Source organism: Pecten maximus, chromosome 14, assembly GCF_902652985.1.
Source record: "Pecten maximus chromosome 14, xPecMax1.1, whole genome shotgun sequence".
Taxonomy (NCBI): Eukaryota; Metazoa; Mollusca; class Bivalvia; order Pectinida; family Pectinidae; genus Pecten; species Pecten maximus.
The window spans coordinates 5,419,972-5,444,216 of record NC_047028.1 but is presented as its reverse complement, the minus strand read 5'-3'; the positions used below and the strand labels follow the sequence as shown (position 1 = coordinate 5,444,216).

Sequence of the window (24,245 nt, the reverse complement as noted above, 5' to 3'; positions counted from 1 at the left end):
CAAGTTATATATGAAGAATTGGAGGCCCATAACACTTTTAAATGTTGATTATAAAATCGCATCATCAGCTTTTTCAAACAGAATAAAGAAAATTTTAGACACTCTTATTAGTGATACACAAAAAGGTTTTATTAAAGGGAGATATATTGGTGAATGCACTAGATTAATTGCAGATTTATTAGAAAACACAGAAAAAAATAACATTCCAGGACTCCTTTTATTGATTGATTTCGAAAAAGATTTCGACTCTTTAGATTTTAATTTCATCTTTGACTCTTTACATTTTTATGGTTTTGGGCCTTCAATCATTCAGTGGATTAAATCCTTATATATAAATAGTTCCTGTTGTATTACAAATAATGGCCACTGTTCAGATATTTTTTTAAATACAGCGTGGAGTAAGGCAGGGCGATCCTTTGAGCCCGTATATTTTTATCTTATGTGTAGAACTACTTAGTTCAGCTATAAAAATTAATCCAAATATAAATGGCATTACAATTAATAATTCAGAATATTTAGTAAACCAGTTTGCAGATGATACATCTTTTACATTATCTGATGATCCAGTTTCCCTTGCAACAACCTTAAATGTTTTAGATGACTTTGCAAAAGTATCGGGCTTCAAAATAAATCTTGAAAAAACACAAGCAATATGGATTGGGGCAAGACGGGGTTGTGGGTTGGAACTTCTACCCGAAAAAAATTATTTTGGAATCGCCAAGGTGCCTTTAAACTTCTTGGTATTAAATATAATTTTCACAAAACAAACATTTTTGAAGATAACTACATTGAAAAACTAAAAGGGGTTCAAAAATTATTAAAATATTGGTCATTTAGAAATTTATCCTACATTGGAAGGGTAACAATTATTCGAACTCTAGCATTGCCTATTTTTATTCAGACATTAATTGTCCTCCCGGACCCTCCTTCATATATTACTACTGAAATACAAAAACCTTTTTTTTTTAAATTTCTTATGGGATGGTAAGCCAGACAAAATCAAGAGAAATATAATGTATAGTGATTATATAAATGGGGGATTACGCCTTCCACATGTTTTAACATTTTGTCATGCTTTAAAGATGTCATGGATAAAAAAAGTTTATGGATCCCTCAAATCATGCAGCGTGGAAAACATTACTTTTAGATAAATTAGAATGTGTTGGAGGGGATAAAAATTTTAAAATGACTAGAGATGGTTTAACAGAATTATCAAAACAATTAAATACTTTTTGGAGGGAAGTTTTCATATCTTGGGCCTCTATACAAGAACATGTATCCCCCACAACCCCCGAGGAAATAATATCACAACCTATTTTTCTCAATAACTATATTAAAAGAGGCAATATATTTTTTTCTCTTTGAACACTGGTGTAAAAAAGATATATTTTTTGTCTCAGATTTATTAGAAAACAATCAATTTATGTCATATGAAACTTTTTCTCATAAATACAGTATAAATGTAAACTTTATAGAATACTTTGGTGTTATTAATGCCATACCAAGAAACTGGAAGGACATTCTACGGAATAATAATGGTATTGTAGATATACCTATAATTCCATATAAGTTGATTAGTTATTTGAATACACACGATAAAGTCACTAAATATTTTTATCATATTATGATCAGACCTCTTTCTGAAAAACCAATTAATAGCCAAAGAAAGTGGCAAGAAATATTAAATACTGATATCAGTGATGAAACTTGGGAACTACTTTATCTTCTACCCAGGGAGGTAACTGATGATACTAAACTTATTAACTTTCATTATAAACTAGTACACAGGATATTGTATACCAACACTAAGTTGATGGAATGTAAACTTTCAGAAACTGAAAGATGTACCTTCTGCACAATTGGAAGAGAAACTATTCTTCATTTATTTTGGGATTGTAGTATGTATTGTTAAAACTTTCTGGCTTTTGTGTATGGAAATGTTGGAAAACGAATTCCAAATAACTTTACCTAGACATCCAATGACCTTTCTTTTTGGTGTGACAGACATAGAACATAATTATGAGATAAACTTTCTATTGCTGCTTATGAGATACTATATATATTTGTGTAAATTGAAAAACACAACTCCAATACTTTCTGAAAGCAAAAAAATACATCAACCATTACAATAAAATAGAAGATATGGGATTATATACATATATCATCATAAAAAACAAGAAAAGGTAAAATATAAATGGATTTTTATTAATCAACTTTTAAGTTAACTGGATGGTAAATTGCACAATTTTTTGTACTTTTGGCAAACCAAGGAGTTTGTAAACTACACAGTTTCTGTTTACAGTTTTACCATGTTTTTGTGAGGTAACAATTAGCAGATACATGTTCATATTTTACATGTGTAATAAACTGTACATTCATATTATGAATGTAAAGAAAGTTCAGTAAAGGAAAAAAGGTAAAATATAAATGGATTTTTATTAATCAACTTTTAAGTTTAGCAAATAATTAGCTGGTTGGCAAATTACGCAAATACTTGTCTATTGTCAAACCAATGGGTTTGTAAACTACACAGCTTCTGTTTAAAATTTTACCATGTTTCATGAGGTAACAACAGGTACATGTCCATATTTTACATGTGTTGTACTTGTACATGTATATTAGGATTATAAAGATAAGGCCAGTAAAAGGGAAAAGGTAAAATATAAAGTTAACTAATTAGATGGCTGGTAAATTACTTAATTTTTATCTATTGCTAAACCAATGGGTTTGTAAACTACACAGTTTCTGTTTTAAAATTATACCATGTTTCATGAGGTAACAAAGATAAATGTCAGTGAAGATATCGGTATAACATATTTTACACGTCACTTCCGTCTGCATGTCACTGTAATATATCTCAACACGCCACTTCCGTCTAGATGTCATTGTAATATATCTGACATGTCCCATCAGTCTATATATCGGTATAATATATATAACACGTCATTTCATTTATATATCATTGTTATATATCTAACACGTCACTTCCGTCTAGGAATCGCAGTAATATATCTAATACGTCACCTCCATTTATATACTATTTATATATATATATATCTAACCCGCAACTTAAGTATACATATCGGTATAATATATCTAATACGTCACTTCCGTTTAGATATAATTGTAATACAACTAAAACGCAACTTCCGTCAAGGTATCGATATAATATATCTAACACGTCACCTCCGTTAAGATATCATTGTAATACAAGTTACACGCCACTTCCGTCTAGGTATCAGTATAATATTTCTAACAAGTCACTTCCATTTAGACAGATTGCTATACTTCTTGTCACGTCAGTGAAGATATTGGTATAAAATATTGTATACGTCACTTCCGTCAAGATATCATTGAGATGTATCCTCACGTTACTCCCGACTAGATATCGTTATTAAATATCTAAAATGTCACGTCAGTTTAGATATCGGTATAATACATCTAACATGTCACCTCCGTATATATATCTAACGCGTCACGTCTTATTACATCTCCATAATATCTCGCATGTCACATCAGTTTAGATATCGTTATAATATATATAACATCTCCTTTCTTTTCAGATTATCAACATGATGAGACTATAAAGCGACACCTGTTTTTCTACACCATACATCCGTTTTTTTTTTTTTATAACACAACGCTGAAGCCCTTCATCCATCTGAACCTGTGTGATCTTTTAAAACTCTTGAATACATTTCAATGGCAAAACGATAAACGCAGCATTCGTAACGTAAGTAGGACCCTAGCCACAGAAGTAAAACTGTCTCGGGATATACAATCGGCGAAAGTGCACCACCGAAATGCCTTACTTGTGTTTCATGAATTCGTATATCAGGCTCGTTTGTCACAAGTACAAGTGGTCAACATTTGTTATTGTCTTGATACTGTACTTAGTATGGCACGCTACGAAAAGTCAGTTTTCTACGTCACAGGCGACTGACTACATGGAAGGAAGTGACGACTACGCCACAATGGATTTCAACATACAAAATGTCTCCGATCAGGTGTGCGTCCAGCCTGACCTTCGACCTTTCCACCCTTCTGTTGCAGGCTTCTTCTACCAGGTACCAGATTTGATATGCGATAACAAACTTAATTGGATAGCGGTGGAAAACGGGACTTTCTGGATAACGCCCGAGGCTAAGAAACTTTATGGGGAAATCAAATGTCAGTTTGCCGCAGTGATACGGAAACAGGGAAACGACAATCTAACGGTGACTGGCAAAAGGGAGGCAATGACTCAAGATATCATGTCAGCTCCGTCAGATTTCTTTAAAGTATCGTGTTTATCCGCTAATAAAACCCGATACGTAAATGTCCACGCAACAGTTACTTATAATTCAACCAAGCATAAAATAGAAATGAAAAACACTAAAATGATGGGACTGAATGTTTTAATGTTAGGATTCGACAGCGTGTCAAGGATGACTTGGCTACGGAAACTTCCTAAAAGTCGACATTATTTTAGAAACATTCTTGGTGGTATTGAATTAGAAGGTTACAATATTGTCGGAGATGGTACTCCTCAGGCCCTGCTACCATTACTGACAGGAATGACGGAGTCCGAGCTTCCCGAGTCACGCCGAGGGCATCCGAACGCAACGGTAGTAGATGGCCATCCGTGGATCTGGAAGGATTTCGAATCTGCCGGATACATTACACAATGGGCTGAGGATATGGCGTACATAGGGACATTTAACCTACGGATGATGGGATTCACACACCAGCCCGTACACCATTACATGCGTCCATATTATTTGGTAGCTGAGAAGTTATACAACCACAACAAGCCTTACTGTCTAGGATCTCTCCCGCGACACAAGATCATGCTCGACTGGGTTAGAGACAGTTTTATGCAATATCAACAGAAGCTCAAATTCATATTCGGATTCCATTCCGAGTACAGTCACGGAAACCCTAACAACCTACAATGGGCGGATGTCGACTTGTTATCCTTGTTGGAATTTTTGAATGACCATCATTACTTGAATAATACGATTTTAATTCAAATGAGTGACCACGGTTCCAGATTTGCGGATATACGTGAAACATTCCAAGGGAAACTAGAGGAAAGACTACCATATTTCGCTTTGCGATTTCCGTCTTGGTTTAAAGTGAAATATCAAGATATTTACGAAAATTTTCTGTCAAACGCTAAAAGATTAACTACACCTTTCGATATACACGAAACATTCCATGATATTCTTGATCTCACAAGAACGGACCAAATCAACCTCAGTCAGATTTCAACAAGAGGCATTAGTTTATTTAGACCTATACCAGCTGAGAGAACCTGTTCAGAAGCTGGCATTGAACCGCATTGGTGCGCATGTCTAAAATGGACGGAGATTTCTGTTGACTTTCCACATATCATAATTACCGTAACGAAAGTAATAGACTTCATCAACAAACACACCAGTCATTTTAGAAGTAGATGTAGCGAACTTTACCTCCTTAAAATAAAAGATGCCTTTAAATTTGGAATAGACCACGATGTACTGAAGTACAAGGGAAGCGTAGATGAAGACGGGCGGTTACCACAGTTTGGAGATTTCAAACAGAATGTAAATGAAATATATCAAGTGACGTTTGTAACTATTCCAGGTAATGGGACATTTGAAGCAAGTGTTAATCACACATCTTCCGGTGAATTTGTTGTAAACGGACGACAGATTAGCCGGATTAATAAATATGGTCACCATGCCGACTGTATTGTAGAGTTAGCTCCCCATCTCAGGCCTTATTGTTATTGTCAGTGATGTACAACCTGTCAATATACTCTCGTATCTTAGCTTATTTGTTTTCATATATTGTATGTTTCTCAAAATGTCTTCAAATCTGTAGCATAAAGGTAGAGGCAGACTGTTTCCAATATTACTGATCTTTAATGTATCGTCTGCGGTGTTTTACACAAGATAGTCTGAATGTGTTAACCTATAATACTACAGATGGTCATTTTGATATGGAACAAACAAAGGAAATGAACGTTATGTGTATGCGTAACTTTAATGATTTTATTGTTTGTAACTCGAAATGTACAGAAAAGTGATAAAAATGCATATATTGTTCGTTTAAAAATCGAAAACAACTTGTTTGGTGACTAAGTACTACTGAGCCTGGATAATGTTTATGGTGGATTGCTTACCTAGAGTGCATACAATTGTATACAAGAATTGATCACGGTTTATTATTAATCATGGATGAAAGGTAATTGATACCAGCTGATACGTATACATGTACTTTAGTTTGTATGTATGAAATCTACCGCGTGAACGTGTTTGTTTCTGGTTTAGTTTAAACATATTTTATGGTATAGATATACAAAGGGATCGGGCACAAGTTTTCCAACTTATATACAGCCCTTTCCCAAAAACAGTATACAACACAAATATATACACAAGATTACATTAGAATTTACATAAAGTGATCTTATGTTTGAAAATGGGAGTTTAAGAAGAGTAGAGATAGGGTGATAATTAGAGGGAAATGGAGGGAGAGTCTCCTTCTTGTACAATCTAATTTACAATTTTTGAAGAATAATTAAAACATTTTTGACAAGAAAGTTTTAAAGTATTGTTTTTAGACAGAGTGAGTGATCTTTCTCGACTCAGCTGACATTTGTTGACATAACACTATTTCATACTTTTAGATGTTCAATGTTCATCATATCTCATAGTCATGTTTTGCTTTAATCGTTGTCTTTCCTCTCCTTGTGATATATCCGTTTCACAAATGCCATATGAATCAAGAAAGACCAAAGACGCTGTCGTTAGTTATACAGTATACATATATGACAAAAGGAAGAGAAAGAGAGATAATAGGGAGGGAGTGATAGAGGGAGAAGAATAGTGCGGAGGGAGATACAGAAATCAAAATCTGTTTGTATCACGAATATATTGCTAAGTGTGCAGACATATTTTTTCGTTTTCTTCCCTTGTTAAATCAGGACTTCCATGTAATATTAGTTGCAGGTCTAGTGGGATGAACTCATTTAACTCGCGATACCAGTTTACCCTCTGATCTACATACTTGTTACAATTAAAGAAGAAATGGTAAGCATTTTCTATATAGTGTCCACATTGACAAAGTTGGAAATCAATCAAATTAGCATGAAATAAGTCGTCATTTAGAGTACCCGATCTACATCTTAATCTGGCATGCAAAATATTAGTTTTCCTGTCACCAATCAAATAATGAATAGGGATATTTATGTCATTAAGCTTACGAAGTGTGTCTTTAAATACTGAGACTGACATGCTCTGTCTTATGTTAGGTTCTAAGGACTCTACAATAAGGTAAACAGTAGTTGTTAGCTTTACGGAGGTTAGGTTTATTTTGCGAAACTAAAGGAGGAAGTAAAGCTGAAAGATAGTTCGGCGTTAGATTAGCGTGAATTTTGTAGAAAAGTTGTAATCTTCTCCTTCTATTTGTGACTGGTTCTAGTGCACTCTCAGAATATAAAGATTCCCTACTTGTATAAGAAGGTAATCCAGTAGTTATACGAATAGACTCTAGCTGGAGTTTTTCTAAATTGTCCGCATCACCGAGAGTACATCCGTCCCATACTTCACAGCAATATTCTAATTAAGGAAGAATGTATGATATGTAAATTTGGCTAAAGTTCGTCTGTTCAACACATACTTCAGTTTTCGTAAAACGGTTACCTGTTTTGACACATTTTTACAAATATTTTCAATATGGCAACTCCATTTACATTTTTCATTTAATATTACTCCTCGGTGCTTATGATTCTTTACAAAGTCAACATTTACATTATTAAACTTTATTTCAATTACATGGTCAAGCTCAAAGTTGGAAACAAGTAATGCCTCCGTCTTAGCAGGATTAAAATTTACTAACCACTTATCTGCCCAGTGTTTAATTTTACCTATATCGCTATTTATCTTTGTTTCACTGGTTTGGTTTGAGGTGAGGTATCCAAGTACAGTTAGGAAGTATCATCTGCAAATAATTTACAAAAGCTTTCAAGGTTATCGGCTATGTCATTTATATATAGAATAAATAAAAGAGGGCCTAATACTGAGCCTTGAGTAACACCGGCATTTGTAGATTTAACTAAAGACTTATTATTTGCAACAAAGACTTGCTGCTGTCTATCACTAATATAATTACCTAACCAATCTAACAATTTCCCTTAAATGTCGTAATTTGCCAGTTTCACCATCAGCCCTTTGTGCCACACACGATCGAACGCTTTCGATATATTACAAAAAACTAAACATATCGGACGTTTTTTTCTAACTTTTTACATAAAGTGTGATATAATTCTATAATTTGGTGTACTGTTGAATGACCCGTCTGAAAACCAGACTGATATTTATATACTAAGGAATGATCTAATAAATAATTATTTGAAAAGCTCACAACTAATCGTTCAAAAACATTTCCAACAGTGCTAAGTAATGATATAGGTCTGTAATTTGAAACTTCATGCTTATCCCCCTTTTGAAATAATGGCATTACTAACGCTTTTTTCCACTGTTTTGGGAAGATACCAGTTTCCAAAGAAGATCTAAACGTAAGAGACAGAGGAAATGCAACTGATATTGCTGTATTCTTTAACATGTTGTGACTAATTGTGTCCATACCCACTGCTTTACTAATATTTAACGATTTTAGTATGTCTATTATGTCATTTAAGATGAAGGGTGTGTCAGATATAGTTGTGCCGTCCGAATTTCTACAGCCGGTACGTCAGTGTTAGTATCGTCAATAGCAGAAATGGAAACAAAGTAATCATTTAAGATATTAGCTTTTCCATCATCTGTATTTCCAATTTGCCCAAATTTATTTCTAATGGGAGGTATAATATTAGCAGTGTCAGCTGTTTCCATTAGTTTCTGGTGTCAGGCGAATTGCTACAACGGAGGTTGATGTTTTTACAACTAGGTATGAAATGATAGATTTCTGATAAATACGATCTTAACCATAATTCGTGGAAACAAGATTTTTGTGATTAAAATTTTAATCATATTTCCCAAAACTACGACATCAACAGTCATATGCCTCTCGGATAGTGTTACAAGTATCATAACTACCTCAAGACGCTCGTGTTTCAAACGAATTTAACTAAAGCGTTAGAATTTAATGGGTTAATTATAAACAAACACGATAAACTACTGTAGGTTTAACGTTAATTTCTGTCAAGTTAAATGTGATGTTTTACGGCAGTCTACAACTAAGCTGTCTGATAAATATGATTGTGCAATGCTAGAGATTAGCACTCCGTCGTCCCGAAACCTACAAATTTACATGTCAAAACTGAATCAATATTCAAGGATTTGCTCTCATTATCACGAATTCCATCTTTTTCAAATTATTGTTACATCATGTACTTTAGCTGTATGCGATATTATTTATCGTTTAGGCAACAAAATACACCGACATAATAACAAATCGATAATTCAAACTGGATTCAACGAGGATAAGATAACCATCAAACTTTCCCCTGGCGTGGTCATTTCATAAACCTGCATTTCTCGAAATCTTATGTTGTAAATAACTGTGTCGTTAGTCGACATCTGTCACGAAAGTCGCGATAATGGGAACAAACCCTTGAATATCGAATCAACTGGGATATGTAAACACCGTAGGTAGGGGAAGCAGGGATGTTGCTATCAAGAAATGGAAATTTTACATCTGGGTAATTAAAATCATCACGCTTATCATACAGCTTAGTTTACTGTTCCCTGTAGTTTACGTTGCAAGGAAAGATCGAGGTGAGTGGCCGATGTTGAAGAATCTAGATTTCAAATTCTATAGAATATATATCCAAACAATATGATAAAAATAGTACTGTACACAGTTTAAATGTGGCTAGAAAGTACTCCCTATTTACACTTGCTACAACAAATAGATACAGTCCTTGTGTTGCTTCTTCATAAACAACAGATTTATTCAGCAAAAGCATATGTAATCATATACAAGCTTATATCATGTCAATTGGTATCTCACACGCTGGTGAAATATATCGATAACAATGGACACTGGATCATCGATAGACACTAATGGTCCAAGATGATATAAAGGCTATCATCCATATTACAACATACTTCTATAATAACAGGGGGTAGGCACGTATTTTGTCCTTAAAATGTTTGGTTCACCTGTTTACATTGCAACTAAAACCTATTTTACCACCCTGACAAGAAATCAAAAATAAATGTTGGGCTAAAGTTTACCTTGAAAGCTGTTACACAGTATCACAGAAGGCAGCTGTTAACATCAACATAGCAATAAGGCGAATGTTACATTCGACAAATAGTTCTCGAAATAAAGCCTGGGCGGATATCACCAGTATAATTATATTGACACGTTTAAAAAAAACAGGTGATGGGAACGTTCTATCCTTCTCTCTTTTTGCAATAGGAGAGAAATCCTTTGTGAAGTACGAAGGTATTCTGATTGATATACAATAATGTATATTTAGTGAAATGCGTATGGGAGATAAATTGGCAAGAGAATGCGTGGTATGTATAAATAAAAGTATAATTATTACCAAAAGAAATATGTTTATGTAAAATAAAATGTGATTTGTGATGGTACACAAAGCTTGCTTTCACTGTATTATTTTGATAATTGATAATCATTTCGTTAATCATAGGTTCACTGTATTCACGTCTCTCCGATATACAACTTATATTACCGATACGTATAATAATACAATACAATAAACTGACAATGGAATCACAATGATATTATACTTAATGTACAACAGTTTTTGAAGGCTTTTTAAATGTTGAATGCGCACGTGGATACATTGCTGTAAATAGCTTATTCTAGATCTATACATATTTATATCTAATAATTCAAATATATTGTATTATTTGCTGTTGTTTTTAAAGAAATACATTCTACATAGGTTTCAGACACGTAATACGTTTTGCTACCCAAATAATGATAATTCTCATTAAAATTGATAATGATAAAGCGGTGAATATTATAAAGAATAGATGAATTAATTTAGTATACTCAACCTACGTAACATAAAAATAGGTGTGAACCGGAAAAAAAAGTATCTAACATATTTTCTTGTCCATGACGGATTCACTCTCTCCTGGAAATCAAGGCCAGGACTCAGATATAATATATAAGTAACCCGGAACCCGTACGATACAAAGTCTTATATGAAATCATTTCGATTTCTCTCCTGTTTTATAGTTACGTCTATACCAATGGATCAAGAATAAGTAAAATGCCATATAATTAGATATACACAAAATATCTAAACTGGCCGTATATATATAATCATGCATTTATGTTTTGTTCTATGGTCATGAACGTCAATTGGCATCATATATCTAAATACAATATACTGTGTTACAACTACATGATATATATATCAATGAAGTATACTTAACGAGAGGTTATGAGAGCTTTAGTGATGCTTTACTTATGCTTTACAACATATATGCATAGCCTTGGTGATATTTTACTATTATCAGAGAAAATATTCTACTGACTACAACTGTTCCGATATTTAGGATAAATGCTACGTCATGTACATTAATGTTAATAAAATAACCCCGAAAACAATATCTAAAAAAACAGAACTGTGGAAAATGAGTGGTTCTACGAGATATTCTCAACACAAAGTTTTACCACTAAGACTTCTGTCCTTTCAATTCCTTTAATATTATTGGAAAGTATCTATATTCTGCGACACGCATATATAGACAAGCCTAATTCATTGTGTAATTTGATTTGTTTTAGCCAGTGTCATGTACCCTCTCGATATCTTCGCATATATCCGACTGTAATTAAATTGACTTTGTTACACTGTATAACAGATTATATATTTTGCAAGAAAAATGTATTAGGTGTTCCAGACATCGCGTGACAGCGTTACGTAGTAATTAAGAGATTATCTAAATATATAAGTATTGTCTACATTTGTTATGACTTACAGTATTACACTCACTGGAAGGACATTTCTCTAATGTACAAAATCACAGGAAATTCTTCTAAAGAATGGTATTATCGAAGTTGTCTACAGATTTTGTTAAAAACCCAAGAGAGTCTGCTAAAACCCATCCCTCTATCCCCTAAAAACTGCTAATTTAATTTAATTGATATTAACACTGCCAGTTCTCGTATCGCTTTCAATCATTCAATGACATCTCTATGTATTGTCTGGTTCTTCTTGTAAGGCACACTATTTACTTTATTCCATATGACAGCTAAAATGCTACATTCAGGTTAATGATACACATGTGATCCACATGGTATGCTGTTTTACAACCTAGGCCTGCCATCGTGGCAGACTTGGTACACATAACATAAACTATATTCTATATACATGTAATTGTGTCTCATGTGTAGCATGTAAAATATCAAATATTCGGTTTATGCAACATTCAAGACGATGTACATTCTAACATTTTCCGGAGATAACCGACAATACATTTTATTCTAATCGGTAATTTGAACTTTATGCAAAGTTTTCAGGTCAATATATGATACCCGACTCGTCCGAAGCAGGGATGTATTTGTAAGACCCTCGGTGTGATGGCGGGCCCGGAAGCAGGGAGGCTCTCTGTTCCAGAACCATACGGTCCAGGTCGGCCTCCGACACGCCCAGTAGTACGGTGTAGGGGCTGTCCTTGATGTGTTTGCCTGACCAAAACACATTGACGTTGTACACGCCAGGTTCAATAGGGTTGTACCGGCAGTGGAACACTTTTGTCTTCTGGCTTGAGCGCATCATCTCCACCCGGAAGGCACCTAGAGGGAGATAGTATCACAAATGTATCGAGGACAAAATACAACTACATTTGTACAGACAGTAAATATCTGAATTGTAAGAAGATTTTTAATTGTGTAGAACAACACATTGACAACAACCTACAAGCAAGTCTATAACACTTTATTTTACATTTCAGATAAGTTGTCTCACTATTCCTCAGAAAATGGTATTTTTAAATACATTTTTGCAGGTACTACGTCTAATAATGTTAAGACTGTTAAACTTTTCTATATGGCTAAGCATACATATTGTCTATCATTGTAACCATTGTTGAACCCTAACTTTAAGCTTTGATTACAATCTTGCGGTAACTAATATGTTTTAATCCTTGTAATGTGAGTTACCCTTTGGTCCCATGATGCTGACATGTATCTCGCCTGCCCCAGCATTAGTAGCGTCAACCCAGAACTGGCCCTCGAATTGCGGCAGGATTCCGTTGGAGATCCCCGGCCCGTAGACGTCTACTGTACCTATGTTAGGGTTGAGGCGGACGTCTATAGCATACGGGCTAGCTGTAATAGATACATTCAGAAATGTTGTCAGGAGACTAGACTGGCCAACAGCCCCCAATTTTCCTTGTTAGGATTGCTTCACTAAATTATAATACTAGCTTGTCTCCCCTAAGTTGAAACTTAAAATCAGACATATCCTGGAGTCAAATTTTCTTATTTTGATATTCAAGAGAAATGTAACCGGACAAGTCTATAGAATACGGGCTATCTGTAATGGATACACCCATTAATGTTATCAGAGGTGAACCGCGGTCATAGGATTGTACAAAAGGCACGAGGTACTAGCACCTTTCCAAAATTAAGAGTTAGATACAGTTGAGCCACAAACAGCTAGACTGATATTGACAACCAATAATTTACTCAGTATTAACCCGAACTGACCGAATATGTGTTTGTCGTTGAGACGGACGTTGAGTATATGCCTGCCCGGTCCGACAGGTCGGAGCTGTACATTAAGAGTCCCGTCACTCTGTGGTGTCGATACAACCGGTACTATCTCACCATTAGGTCCAGTACAGTTCACTCTCAACTCACCTGTGTGTGATAAACAGACAGTTTACCGTCAGATCACCTGTGTGTAATAAACAGACAATTTACCCTCAGCTCACCTGTGTTCAAGAAACAAAGAATTTACTCTCAGCTCACCTGTGTGCAATAAACAGACTTTACTCCCTGCCTACCTTTATGCAAGTTATTCACCCTAAGCGTAAAAATACAAAAAAAAAAAAAAAACACTCTTAGCTCGTTTGAAGAAAAAATGACAATTTGAATTTCAGATCACTTCACAGCGTATAAAACAAAGGTTTCCCTCACATATGAAGTGAAGACGCCTGATACAATTTAATTTTCCTTTGAAAAAGAGACATCATTCATTTAAATCACGCAACGTGTTAATTACATTAATAACAAAAAGCTTTACTCTGAAAAACCATTCAATTCCATGCTGCAACACCTAGCAGTCATGATGGGTCGTACATCACTCAAAAAGTATCATTACCGTAGATATATTATATACATAAATAAATGTTATCCTAACAATGTAAAGTCCAAAGAAAAATGTTCTACTCAACACTTACAATGGATAATTAAAGACAAAAAAAAAAAAAAAAAAACATTGAAAAGATCTCAACATGCACGATTTGTACATTTGAAGTAAACCGTTCCTTCAATTTCATTCATAAAAACAACTGATTGCTTGAGAAAAAGTAGTAACAAATTAAGAAAATATTTACAAAACTAATCAAACAAATCAGTTTTGTAACTTTAACTGTCAATTATAGACAAGATAATAATTATATCACAAGTAAATGCCTCTAATATATTTGCAATGTATATACAGGTAAAACAAAAACTTTGGCGGTCATCGATACGACACCAACAGCATTGCTGAATCTCGTGAATTTTGGCAATTGAATTCGAAAATAAAAATGAATTTTCTTGTTAAAAGATACTTTTTCAAATTATCATTTATTATTAATTTGAATTAAAGCATTTCGTCCAGATTCACAAGATTCGTCCATGGTAATGGGAGTATATAGATCGACATGCCATGGAGCCAGTCAACAATACAACAAAGGTTATATACTGAACATACAGTAAAACCCGAGAAATTGTAAAATACATGCTGTGGGACGGTAAATACAGAGGCATGCCAGGGTCATCCACTATATATAGTGTCTCAATTACCACGAGGTATACTTACGAGTCTCTGTCGAGGAAATGGAAAGAGAAGTATAATTAATGACTGTTGTTTATAACATTTCTTCCGAATGGACATCAATGGATGAATAATTCAGATGATTCCGTTAAATGGATGAGACTACAGGATATAGACACATAATTAACCCATTTTGCCAATGTAGAAAAATATAATAAAACTATCTATTCGTCGATTTAAATTTCATATTTTTTCATGATACATGTATGTATGCTATGATTGTCAGCTACAAACTCAATGCGGTCTAAGCCATCCAATAATAAAACTATTTTTTCTTTCTTTTAACGTTATATATTTTTTTTATAAATGTATATTGCATTTTTCAATGTAAATACTATGGCTTCCATAGTCTGAACCTTTTGCCTGTTTTTTATTTCTATTCTATTTTCGACTTTCGTACTGCACCAATCCGTATTGTAACGTATTTCAAGAAACGAACCAGCGAAAATTGCTTAATTAAAAGGTATATACAAATATTACACAATGTAATAGTAATGATATAGGCTTAAGTCTGATGTTCAATCCAATTGTTCCCCAACGAAAATTGTTGAAATGAAAAATAATGATAATAATATAAATCCTTATGTACTACTAAAGCACAACAATATTATCGTCTCAAAGCTGTTCTACACATATCAATTAACTTGTCTCGTGTCCGCGTGTATCAAGTTCATGTTCAGAGTGTATATTAATTGGTGTCGCGTCCCTAATTTGTAGGTGTACTTGTAAATGGTCACTGGTCACTTGTTTCCTGTATACCAGAATACCTATGTGGTGAATACCTACCCGGCTCCAGTTTGGTGGTATCAATACTGACGACGATGGGCCTACCCACGACTCCCTCTCGGATATTTATCGGGTCTATCTGTGGTGGACTCCTGTTTACGTTATCATTGTCAGTCACACTGGTTCGGATACTTGGTGGTCTGTGTTCGGGCAACTTGTGAACGTTCAATTTCAACGGGCAGCATCTCAGAGGGTGTTTATTCCAACTAATGTTCAGAAGATAGGCACCAGGTTCCTGTTTAAAAAAAACATGCTTTCGTTTAAAAGTCTGCCTCTTTGGCGATTACTGAATCGGCAGTAACAGAGTATATGTGCCTTGTCAGTGAAGATAACTGAGATAGATAGAAACACACACCTGGTTTACCATGTCACATTAGTATAACATCACGTAGATGATATTACAGGTACAATTCACATGCATTCTATCTCTTCTGTACAACGCCACGTTCAATATTTGTGCTTTGTGATTCCCTGTAGATTACCTTGGGTGTATAAAAACACGTGTAGTACTTGGGACCTGTCGGAGTGGCATCAACATATATTTCATGGTTGACACTGCCAAGGTGCACATCCGGGGTTCCTGCAAATTCGGAAAAGGAAATTCCATCATTGTTTCTTTATTCTAATAAGTGCTTTTGAGGAATATTGACATCTTTTGGTATAACAGGATGTTTTAATAATATATAGGCATTTCCATACGGATATGTTGATATTTTGTTTGTATCTTAATTCAAATACAATGTTGTTTTTTTTATATTTCTACTAGGAAATTTTTATATTTTGATAAAAAAAAAAAGTTGTTGTAGTTGTGTATGATGTTGAAATCAAAGTTTTAGGAAATTATTAATATTTTCAATAATATCTGCGCTAACACGAAGTGACACCGTTTAAAATCTGGTATAGTCTACTTCCTGTTACATGATCGTCTTAATCAACGCAGTAACACTCACCTTCCGGTGCATCAGTGCCGTCTATATAGAACACTGTTGGTTTTCCCACCCAGGCTTCCTTCAGACCGGGGCCAGTGAGTACTACTTTGGGGGCCACATACGGAATCTTTGGGCCATTCTGGTGAGTTTCGTCAACTTTGTAGGAAGGAGGGCGAGAGGAGCGGGAACTCAGGCTAGGACTAGTGGGGACGTACACAGCGGATATCCGGGGACCCCCTACTCCGGATTCGTCATCAGTTACCGTGGTACTGGACCGTAGGCTGGCTGTAACACAATACTAACTCAATCTACGAGACTGACAGTGATGTTGAAGTAGAATTTATTTGTCATTCTGAGGATATAAACGATTTAAGTAGTACATGTATGTGGAAACTCACGTTGGTGTTTGAGGACATGAAGTCGTGGGTTTGGTGGGTAGCCTACGTCAGATCTGTGACGTAAAACTGTTATTCTAGGAGGTCTGCGATTTGAGTCGGAACTAGTGTAGCTGGGTATTTTACGGACGGCACGCCTCTTCTTCTTACGAGGATCATTGTCGTCGGAAGTATCACTGTCACTGTTGGAAGAGACAATATCCGTGTATTGTTAACAACCATGTAGCCCCAGCACTGTCTTCTCCACCCAAAATTATAACAGGACATCAATATCATGGTGAGGTAATATAGATATTGTATACAAATCCTGTATTTCCCTCCCAAATCAGATAACGAGATAAAACATCAGCGTACCTTATTAGGAAGCTTGTACTCACAACCATGTCTTCTCCACCCAGAATTACAACAGCAATATCAGGGTACCGTAATATAGATATTGTATACCAGGTCCAGTCTTTTCCACCCAAATAAGATAACGAGAGAAAATATCAGTGTACTTAATAAGGCAGCATGTCCTCCCAACCCTATCTTCCCGACCCAAAATGACGAAAGCAAACTTAAGTGTACCTTATTAGGAAGCATGTCCTCCCAACCCTATCTTCCTCACCCAAAATGACGACAGCAAACTTCAGTGTACCCTTTTCGGAAGCATGTACTCCCAACCATGTCGTACCCACCCAAAATGACGAAAGCAAACTTCAGTGTACCCTATTAGGAAGCATGTACTCCCAACCATGTCTTACCCACCCAAAAGGACGAAAACAAACTTCAGTGTACCCTATTGGGAAGCATGTACTCCCAACCATGTCTTACCCACCCAAAAGGACGAAAACACACATCAGTATAACGTACTAACATGCCTGTCAATTTGCACCTAAACTGATCTAGGGATAACAGTACGCGATGAAAACTCATCTCATCAGGAAATCATATGTTAATACTTAAATCTAACAGGTGACATACTGACAACCAATAGAAAATGACGTTTACCTAGACCCATCTGGATTTTTTAGTAAAATGATGGACTGGAATGAAGGTTGTTCTTCGGTGACGCCCTCTGGCTGGCGCGTGGCGAACCCTAGGTAGGGAGTGTTAGGCAGGGCGTGGCCACTCCATCGGACATCTATATAATGTTTACCTTTCGTGTACAAAAATAACAAAAAATAATATATCCATCGAATGGAATATGTATTTAGAAATTACTTTAATCTAGGAAGTCACACATATGCTAATTAAGTAATTCAATTTCATATTAAGACACAAAACACTGCCCAATCATATTTACAATGTATATGAAATTGAGTTTACTTCGTCTTTTATTTTTCATGGAAAAAGCATTACAGATATTGGTTAAAATGAAAAACCGACATTTTCCAAAGTCAAAATAGCATAGCGTCAATTAAAACTGTAGATAATCTTATTTTTAATCAGCTATAGGTGATGTTGAAAAAAAACGATATATATCGTGAATGTATGTATTTCCGGCCGACCGAGAATATAAATTCAGATACAATATTACCTATGAGACGGATGCAAAATACTATCAACTGTAAGTATATAGCCATAACATGTCTGTATAGAATAGCTAGAAGCAGAAATACGCTGGTGTAAGATGCCAGACTTTGGCGTTCAGCATGCTCCCTTGTCGATAATTCTTGATGAGTAATACCTTCCTCCTTGGGAGTAAAGACAAGTATATGTTTCCCCGATCCTCTTGAATCTACTGCATTAGGCACCTTTGAAGCTTGGACCGTGTACATCTGCTGTTAACTCTCCTGGACCAGCTTCACTGGCATCAAAGGGTATTTGCTTCTCCTTGTTGACGACTAAAGGTATCCGTTCTCTGTCGTCCACAAGAGGGCGCCATCCTCCCGATACTCGTACTCGTGACGGACACACAATCCTCGGCTTGAACGGACTGTCTGTTCAAACATAAAAGTCACATCTATATCTCGTAAATTGCCCTTGTGTGTAATTCGTTTTTGATTTAGAATTACTTTTTCAGGTTTTCGAAAAAGAGGGGGGGGGGGGGGGGGGGTGGGGGGGAGGGGGTTAGGGGTGTTTTTGTCAGCCTTGTTTGTTTTTTTTTCCCATTCTGATTTTGTGCTTTATTCATTGTTGATCTCGATTCCCTCGTCAATTCCCCTTCGATTGCTTCATCATTTGATCCTATTCCCCCTCCCGTCCAACTATCTCATTTGCTTCTTCCCCTACCCCGAGACTGGCATCATCCCATCCCATCCTGATTTTGACTAACGTCATTGTGCTCTCCACTATTCCAAGTCTATCTTCATGTATCCCTACTGATCTCACTCTACCCCTGATTTTAAATCGTTTAGTAGATAACAACAAAAACAGAACCTGAGGGGATCCTTACATGTCTAATAATAGATAATATGAAAAACGTCAGATAAATAGTAGGTAAATCATATTTCCTAGTTCACTTGAAATTGTTAATATTCATATATCGAGCAGGTGTTATGTTTATTATCATGTTCATGCTGATGCATTGTATATGAATAACTCTGATGGTATAATCAGAATAGGACCATGTGGAGTTACAAATAGTAAAAACAGCTGTTTAGTTAAAAGGTACTAAAAACGAATAAATAGGGAAAAGGGTGAATAGAAATGAAGGAGATAATCTCAATTAGTACGTCAGATCAATCAAATTTCATGTTTATAATTTCCTGGTTACAAAGGAGAGCCCTTGACTATGGGAGAAGTCAACTTACTGTCGATGTCCTTGTTGTCCAGCCGTATGTTTATCCGGTGGAGTCCCACGTCAGTAGGGTAGTACACTACAGTGTGTGTTCCGTCCTCCTCTGGTGTAGTCGTACACTGTACAGCATGGTTAGGTCCTGTATCACAGCAGTAATAGATAAACATCGGTATTCAGGTAGAGACAACTGTGACTGTGTTATACACACACATTGAGACAACTGTGACTGTGTTAGCACTGACATATCTAGGTATACACACATGTAGACAACTGTGACTGTGTTATACACACACATTGAGACAACTGTGACTGTGTTAGCACTGACATATCTGGGTATACACACATTGAGACAACTGTAACTGTGTTATACACACACATTGAGACAACTGTGACTGTGTTATCACTGACATATCTAGGTATACACACATGTAGACAACTGTGACTGTGTTATACACACACATTGAGACAACTGTGACTGTGTTAGCACTGACATATCTAGGTATACACACATGTAGACAACTGTGACTGTGTTATACACACACATTGAGACAACTGTGACTGTGTTATACACACACATTGAGACATGTGTGACGGAGTTAGCCCTGCCATTATTAAGATATTGTATACATGTACGTTCATAAATTAACATGCTTCAATGTTTACATACAAAGATATAACATTATAAGATAATTAAGATCATTGACATATTGTGGATATATAAACAGGTTGAATTGTATTTTTAACTTCCCTCTTACCTGTTATGATCACAGATAAGTCGCCCGAGAATCCTCGGGCGTCTACATTGAACTTGGCTGGAGAATCTGTCACTCCCTTGACCAGTCCTTCGCCTGTAGCTTTGGGTGACGTCAATTCATCGATCTCCTGTATAAATGGTGATCCTGTCACGACATAACAGACAAAGGCGTTGGCAGAAATAATGGAATTTAAGAATACGAATCTGCTTAAAAGCAAATATATTCAATACAAATTTGCAATCATTAGTACGATTTTTGTGGTAGAATAGGAGCTACATCTTTTTTTCAAATAAGGCAAAACAAGCATGATCCTATTTTCACTCAAAACTCAACAGATTGCCAACCCCCAATCAAATTCTATGTCGAAAGCTCGCATTTGATGCAATTTGTAATACACATGTATAATACAAATTGTGGTGCCACCTTGAACTTTAAATAAGTAAAAGATATATTTTTAGTTTGCTTTCTGTAGTATGCAAAACGAAATTCTAAACTGGGATATATCGAGCTTTCGATGAATTTAAATGTGAGAATATGATACCAGAACATACATTTGGTATTCATTGAAAACCAACTTCATGCCAGTGCTTTTTGACCAGTGCTAGTTGACGACTTTGTGCATCCATCGTCTCACTGACAGGACCTGGATGTCATGTGACCACAACAGATACGTTTTAACATTTGCCTTACGCTCGTATTTGTCAGATTAGATTGGACTGCTGCAGGTGTAAATCAACTTCATTATATGATTATCGGGCCATGCCCAAAACTTACCCTTGACATTGACACCGTCATAGACGACGAAAACTTTATACAGCCCCGGACCACGTGGTCGGAACATTATCCGATACACATCCGGCTTCTCCTCTTTGATTTCCGCCGGAAATCTGAAGCCATTATGTAGAACGTCTGCTTCGAGCCGTCCATTTGGAGAATCCGTACAATCCACTGGGTATGATGTTTGGTGTTAGAGAGAATCAGAGTATAACATAGATCACATTTAATACGATAGCTATACAGGTAACGAAAAAGGATTATTTGTATGAGGTTAATGACAATCGATATATATAAATCAGTCAATGTAACATGACTGATATTTAAGAAAAAATCGACATTGCAACCAACCCATGTAAGTGTGGTTTACAATTAGGGTAATACACATTGAGGAGTTAACTTAGTTAGATATAGTAAGTACACATTATTAAAGACAATCTGGAAAAGCACATACTGCAAATGCATATGTTATAGGAGTAATCTTTTGTAGCGATATTCGCGATGGAAACATGCCGCTAAGTTAGATTAACGTGCGTTTTGCGTTTTTTATATGACAAGGAAAAATAGCGTTAAGAGTGGCACTATAAGTAAGTTAATATCATATTAATTATAAATCATATCTTAATAATTTTAAACACGTGGTTTTAAATTTAGTAATCAACACCACATTCTAAAACCATGATTAAGATGAATATGTAGAACTTGTCACTTTCAACTCAACACTTAACAGTAAAGGAGCATCAGATTCAGATTCACGCTGATATGTCACCAACTGACCTTGACAAAAGTTTACACACTTACCTATCAGGTGTGGAGACGCACACACTGTGCCGTCCTTCATACTGTACACCTTGACGTCACAAGTCTCCGCCATGTTCACCTCGATCGGCCCTCCCGTCACATAGTCGATCTGCCAATCACCTGTGACAAATGGAACATAACACTATAACGTTACGATAAAAAATAGAATAACTTTTTACCTTGAAATGGTTGGAACTGCTTTAAATTGAATTGCTTCTTATTTTATTCACGTGCAACCAACAGGACTGGTCTATTCTCACTTTTTCGTCTCTGAACAGATATTTATCCTGTACTGAATTATATGCGAAGGTACAAATACTATTGAGTGGCATTTGGTTGGGGAAAAGAAATGGTATAGAAAACAAAACAATAACAAAAATAAAACAAAAAACAACAAAAAACAGATTTGAGAAAACACTTTTCTCTTGGATGCGTGGAAGATTATCTTTCAGCGTTGGAGCCTCTAAACGAGGTTTGACAATATACTGTTAGCTTTAGTTTGTTTTATACACTGGAGCCGCGTTGATGATCTTTTCATAAAATGCCATATCGCACGAAAACTGACCCGAAGTCTCCTTCAATAAATTGCACTGCCACTGGAATGGGTACGTATGGTCAAACATGGAACAGCGATTTTCATTTAAATGACTTAGGTCATGCCCTGAGGAAAGATATCGTTGCCTTCGTTCCTTGGGTAACGCCACACTCAAGGGACAACCGTTTCGCATTTCGAAAGGACACAAGGAAGACAACAGTAAGCGGTAGATTAACTCAAATGAAGTGGGAAAATGTACGTTTTATCTGTTGTGACTCAGTTAGTAGTGCTCACTTCCCTTCTTTATTAAAATTAAATTAATGAACAATGGACAACCACGACGTCATTGCTCCAATTTGACTTACATGCGGTCCTCACTGTCTTTGTCATTCCATCTTCATCATCAGTGATATCGGTCTCGAATACAGCCCGTCTGTGCATACCGTCACTTCCCTCCCCGATAATGAAGTCAGCTTCTGCCGATTTAAATGTAAATATTGTTTGAGTGACATTAGGTTACCGCAGAATTAACTGTCCGAAAGTCACTTTTGCGTGACCCAAATATATAAAAACAATACAGTTTTAAAAAGAGTAAATTGCTAAGACAATGCAGACAGCTTCTGCCATTCCAAACAGCATAAAGTGATCAGTGACCTAATTACCATTCACAACACTGTCAAAGGACATAGAAATGTAATGAAAGTCACCGTGGTGTATCGTATGTACATATAATTGATGTATAAACGTTTTAAATAAAAGTCTTGATTAAGATAGCCTGGCATAGCGTCTTCGAAAGATCATATTAGGTATTTGCTATTATATTTTATCATTTGTTACCAAAATTATACAAGTTACGTACCCCGAATATCCGCGGAGTTAAAGCTGACCCTCATCCTGTGGATACCCGGATATAAGGGGGTGTACTTGGCCTGGAACACGTTCGGGTCGGTCCTGCTGATGTAACAGGGCACATTTCCGCGCTTGTGGTTAATCTGAACCTCCACTTCTCCGGACCCAGCTCTCCGGCAGTCCACTGTAAGATAGACTTGGTTGAACATACTTCCTTCAGAGGAAAAACTCGGGGAAGATTAGGCTAGGACTTCAGGTAAGACATTGTCTCGAAAAAAACCAAGATAAATCGTAAAAGCCTTCATTAAATCTCGAATTGTCCAGTGTTTTCGATAATTCACTCAAAGACACGAGAGACGATAAAATAAATACTTAATTCTAATCCAAATCTAGTAAAAAGGATTACAAACTAGAGAATGATTTACAGAGAGACCGCTGGAATTTTATAAGCGTAGGCATCCCCTACTTCACTAATAATAAGAAAAGGATTAATGACGAGTCATTTATTGTAAATTTAACTCAGGTGAGGACGTAGGTAGTCGATCCTGGTGTGTCTTCCTACAGACTTGGGTCGGTTTATTTAGTTTAACGTCCAAACAGTACGCCATATGTAATATTTCTACGTTTGAACAGTACGTCATATGTAATATTTCTACGTTTGAACAGTACGTCATATGTAATATTTCTACGTTTGAACAGTA

At 35.9% G+C, this 24,245-nt stretch overlaps 2 protein-coding genes across 2 annotated transcripts in view; one reads left to right on the top strand and one right to left on the bottom strand.

The window, feature by feature from the left end:
- The first annotated feature begins 3,947 nt into the window (after positions 1-3,947).
- Positions 3,948-6,625, top strand: LOC117342665. Its single transcript, XM_033904865.1, has one exon. It carries the CDS (start codon positions 3,948-3,950, stop codon positions 5,760-5,762), a length of 1,815 nt encoding a protein of 604 aa, XP_033760756.1. The 3' UTR covers positions 5,763-6,625.
- Positions 6,626-9,892: 3,267 nt separating this feature from the next.
- Positions 9,893-24,245, bottom strand: part of LOC117342037 (filamin-A-like) — a 35,302-nt gene continuing 20,949 nt past the window's right edge. Inside the window, 17 exon segments of the mRNA XM_033904001.1 lie at positions 9,893-12,747; positions 13,114-13,281; positions 13,663-13,815; positions 14,984-14,989; positions 15,785-16,019; positions 16,267-16,364; positions 16,735-16,998; positions 17,112-17,290; positions 18,099-18,246; positions 18,778-18,850; positions 18,852-19,030; positions 19,844-19,969; positions 20,586-20,729; positions 21,360-21,533; positions 22,161-22,280; positions 23,061-23,171; positions 23,555-23,728. Of these exon segments, the coding sequence (XP_033759892.1) occupies positions 12,473-12,747; positions 13,114-13,281; positions 13,663-13,815; positions 14,984-14,989; positions 15,785-16,019; positions 16,267-16,364; positions 16,735-16,998; positions 17,112-17,290; positions 18,099-18,246; positions 18,778-18,850; positions 18,852-19,030; positions 19,844-19,969; positions 20,586-20,729; positions 21,360-21,533; positions 22,161-22,280; positions 23,061-23,171; positions 23,555-23,728 (2,627 nt within the window). The 3' untranslated portion in view covers positions 9,893-12,472.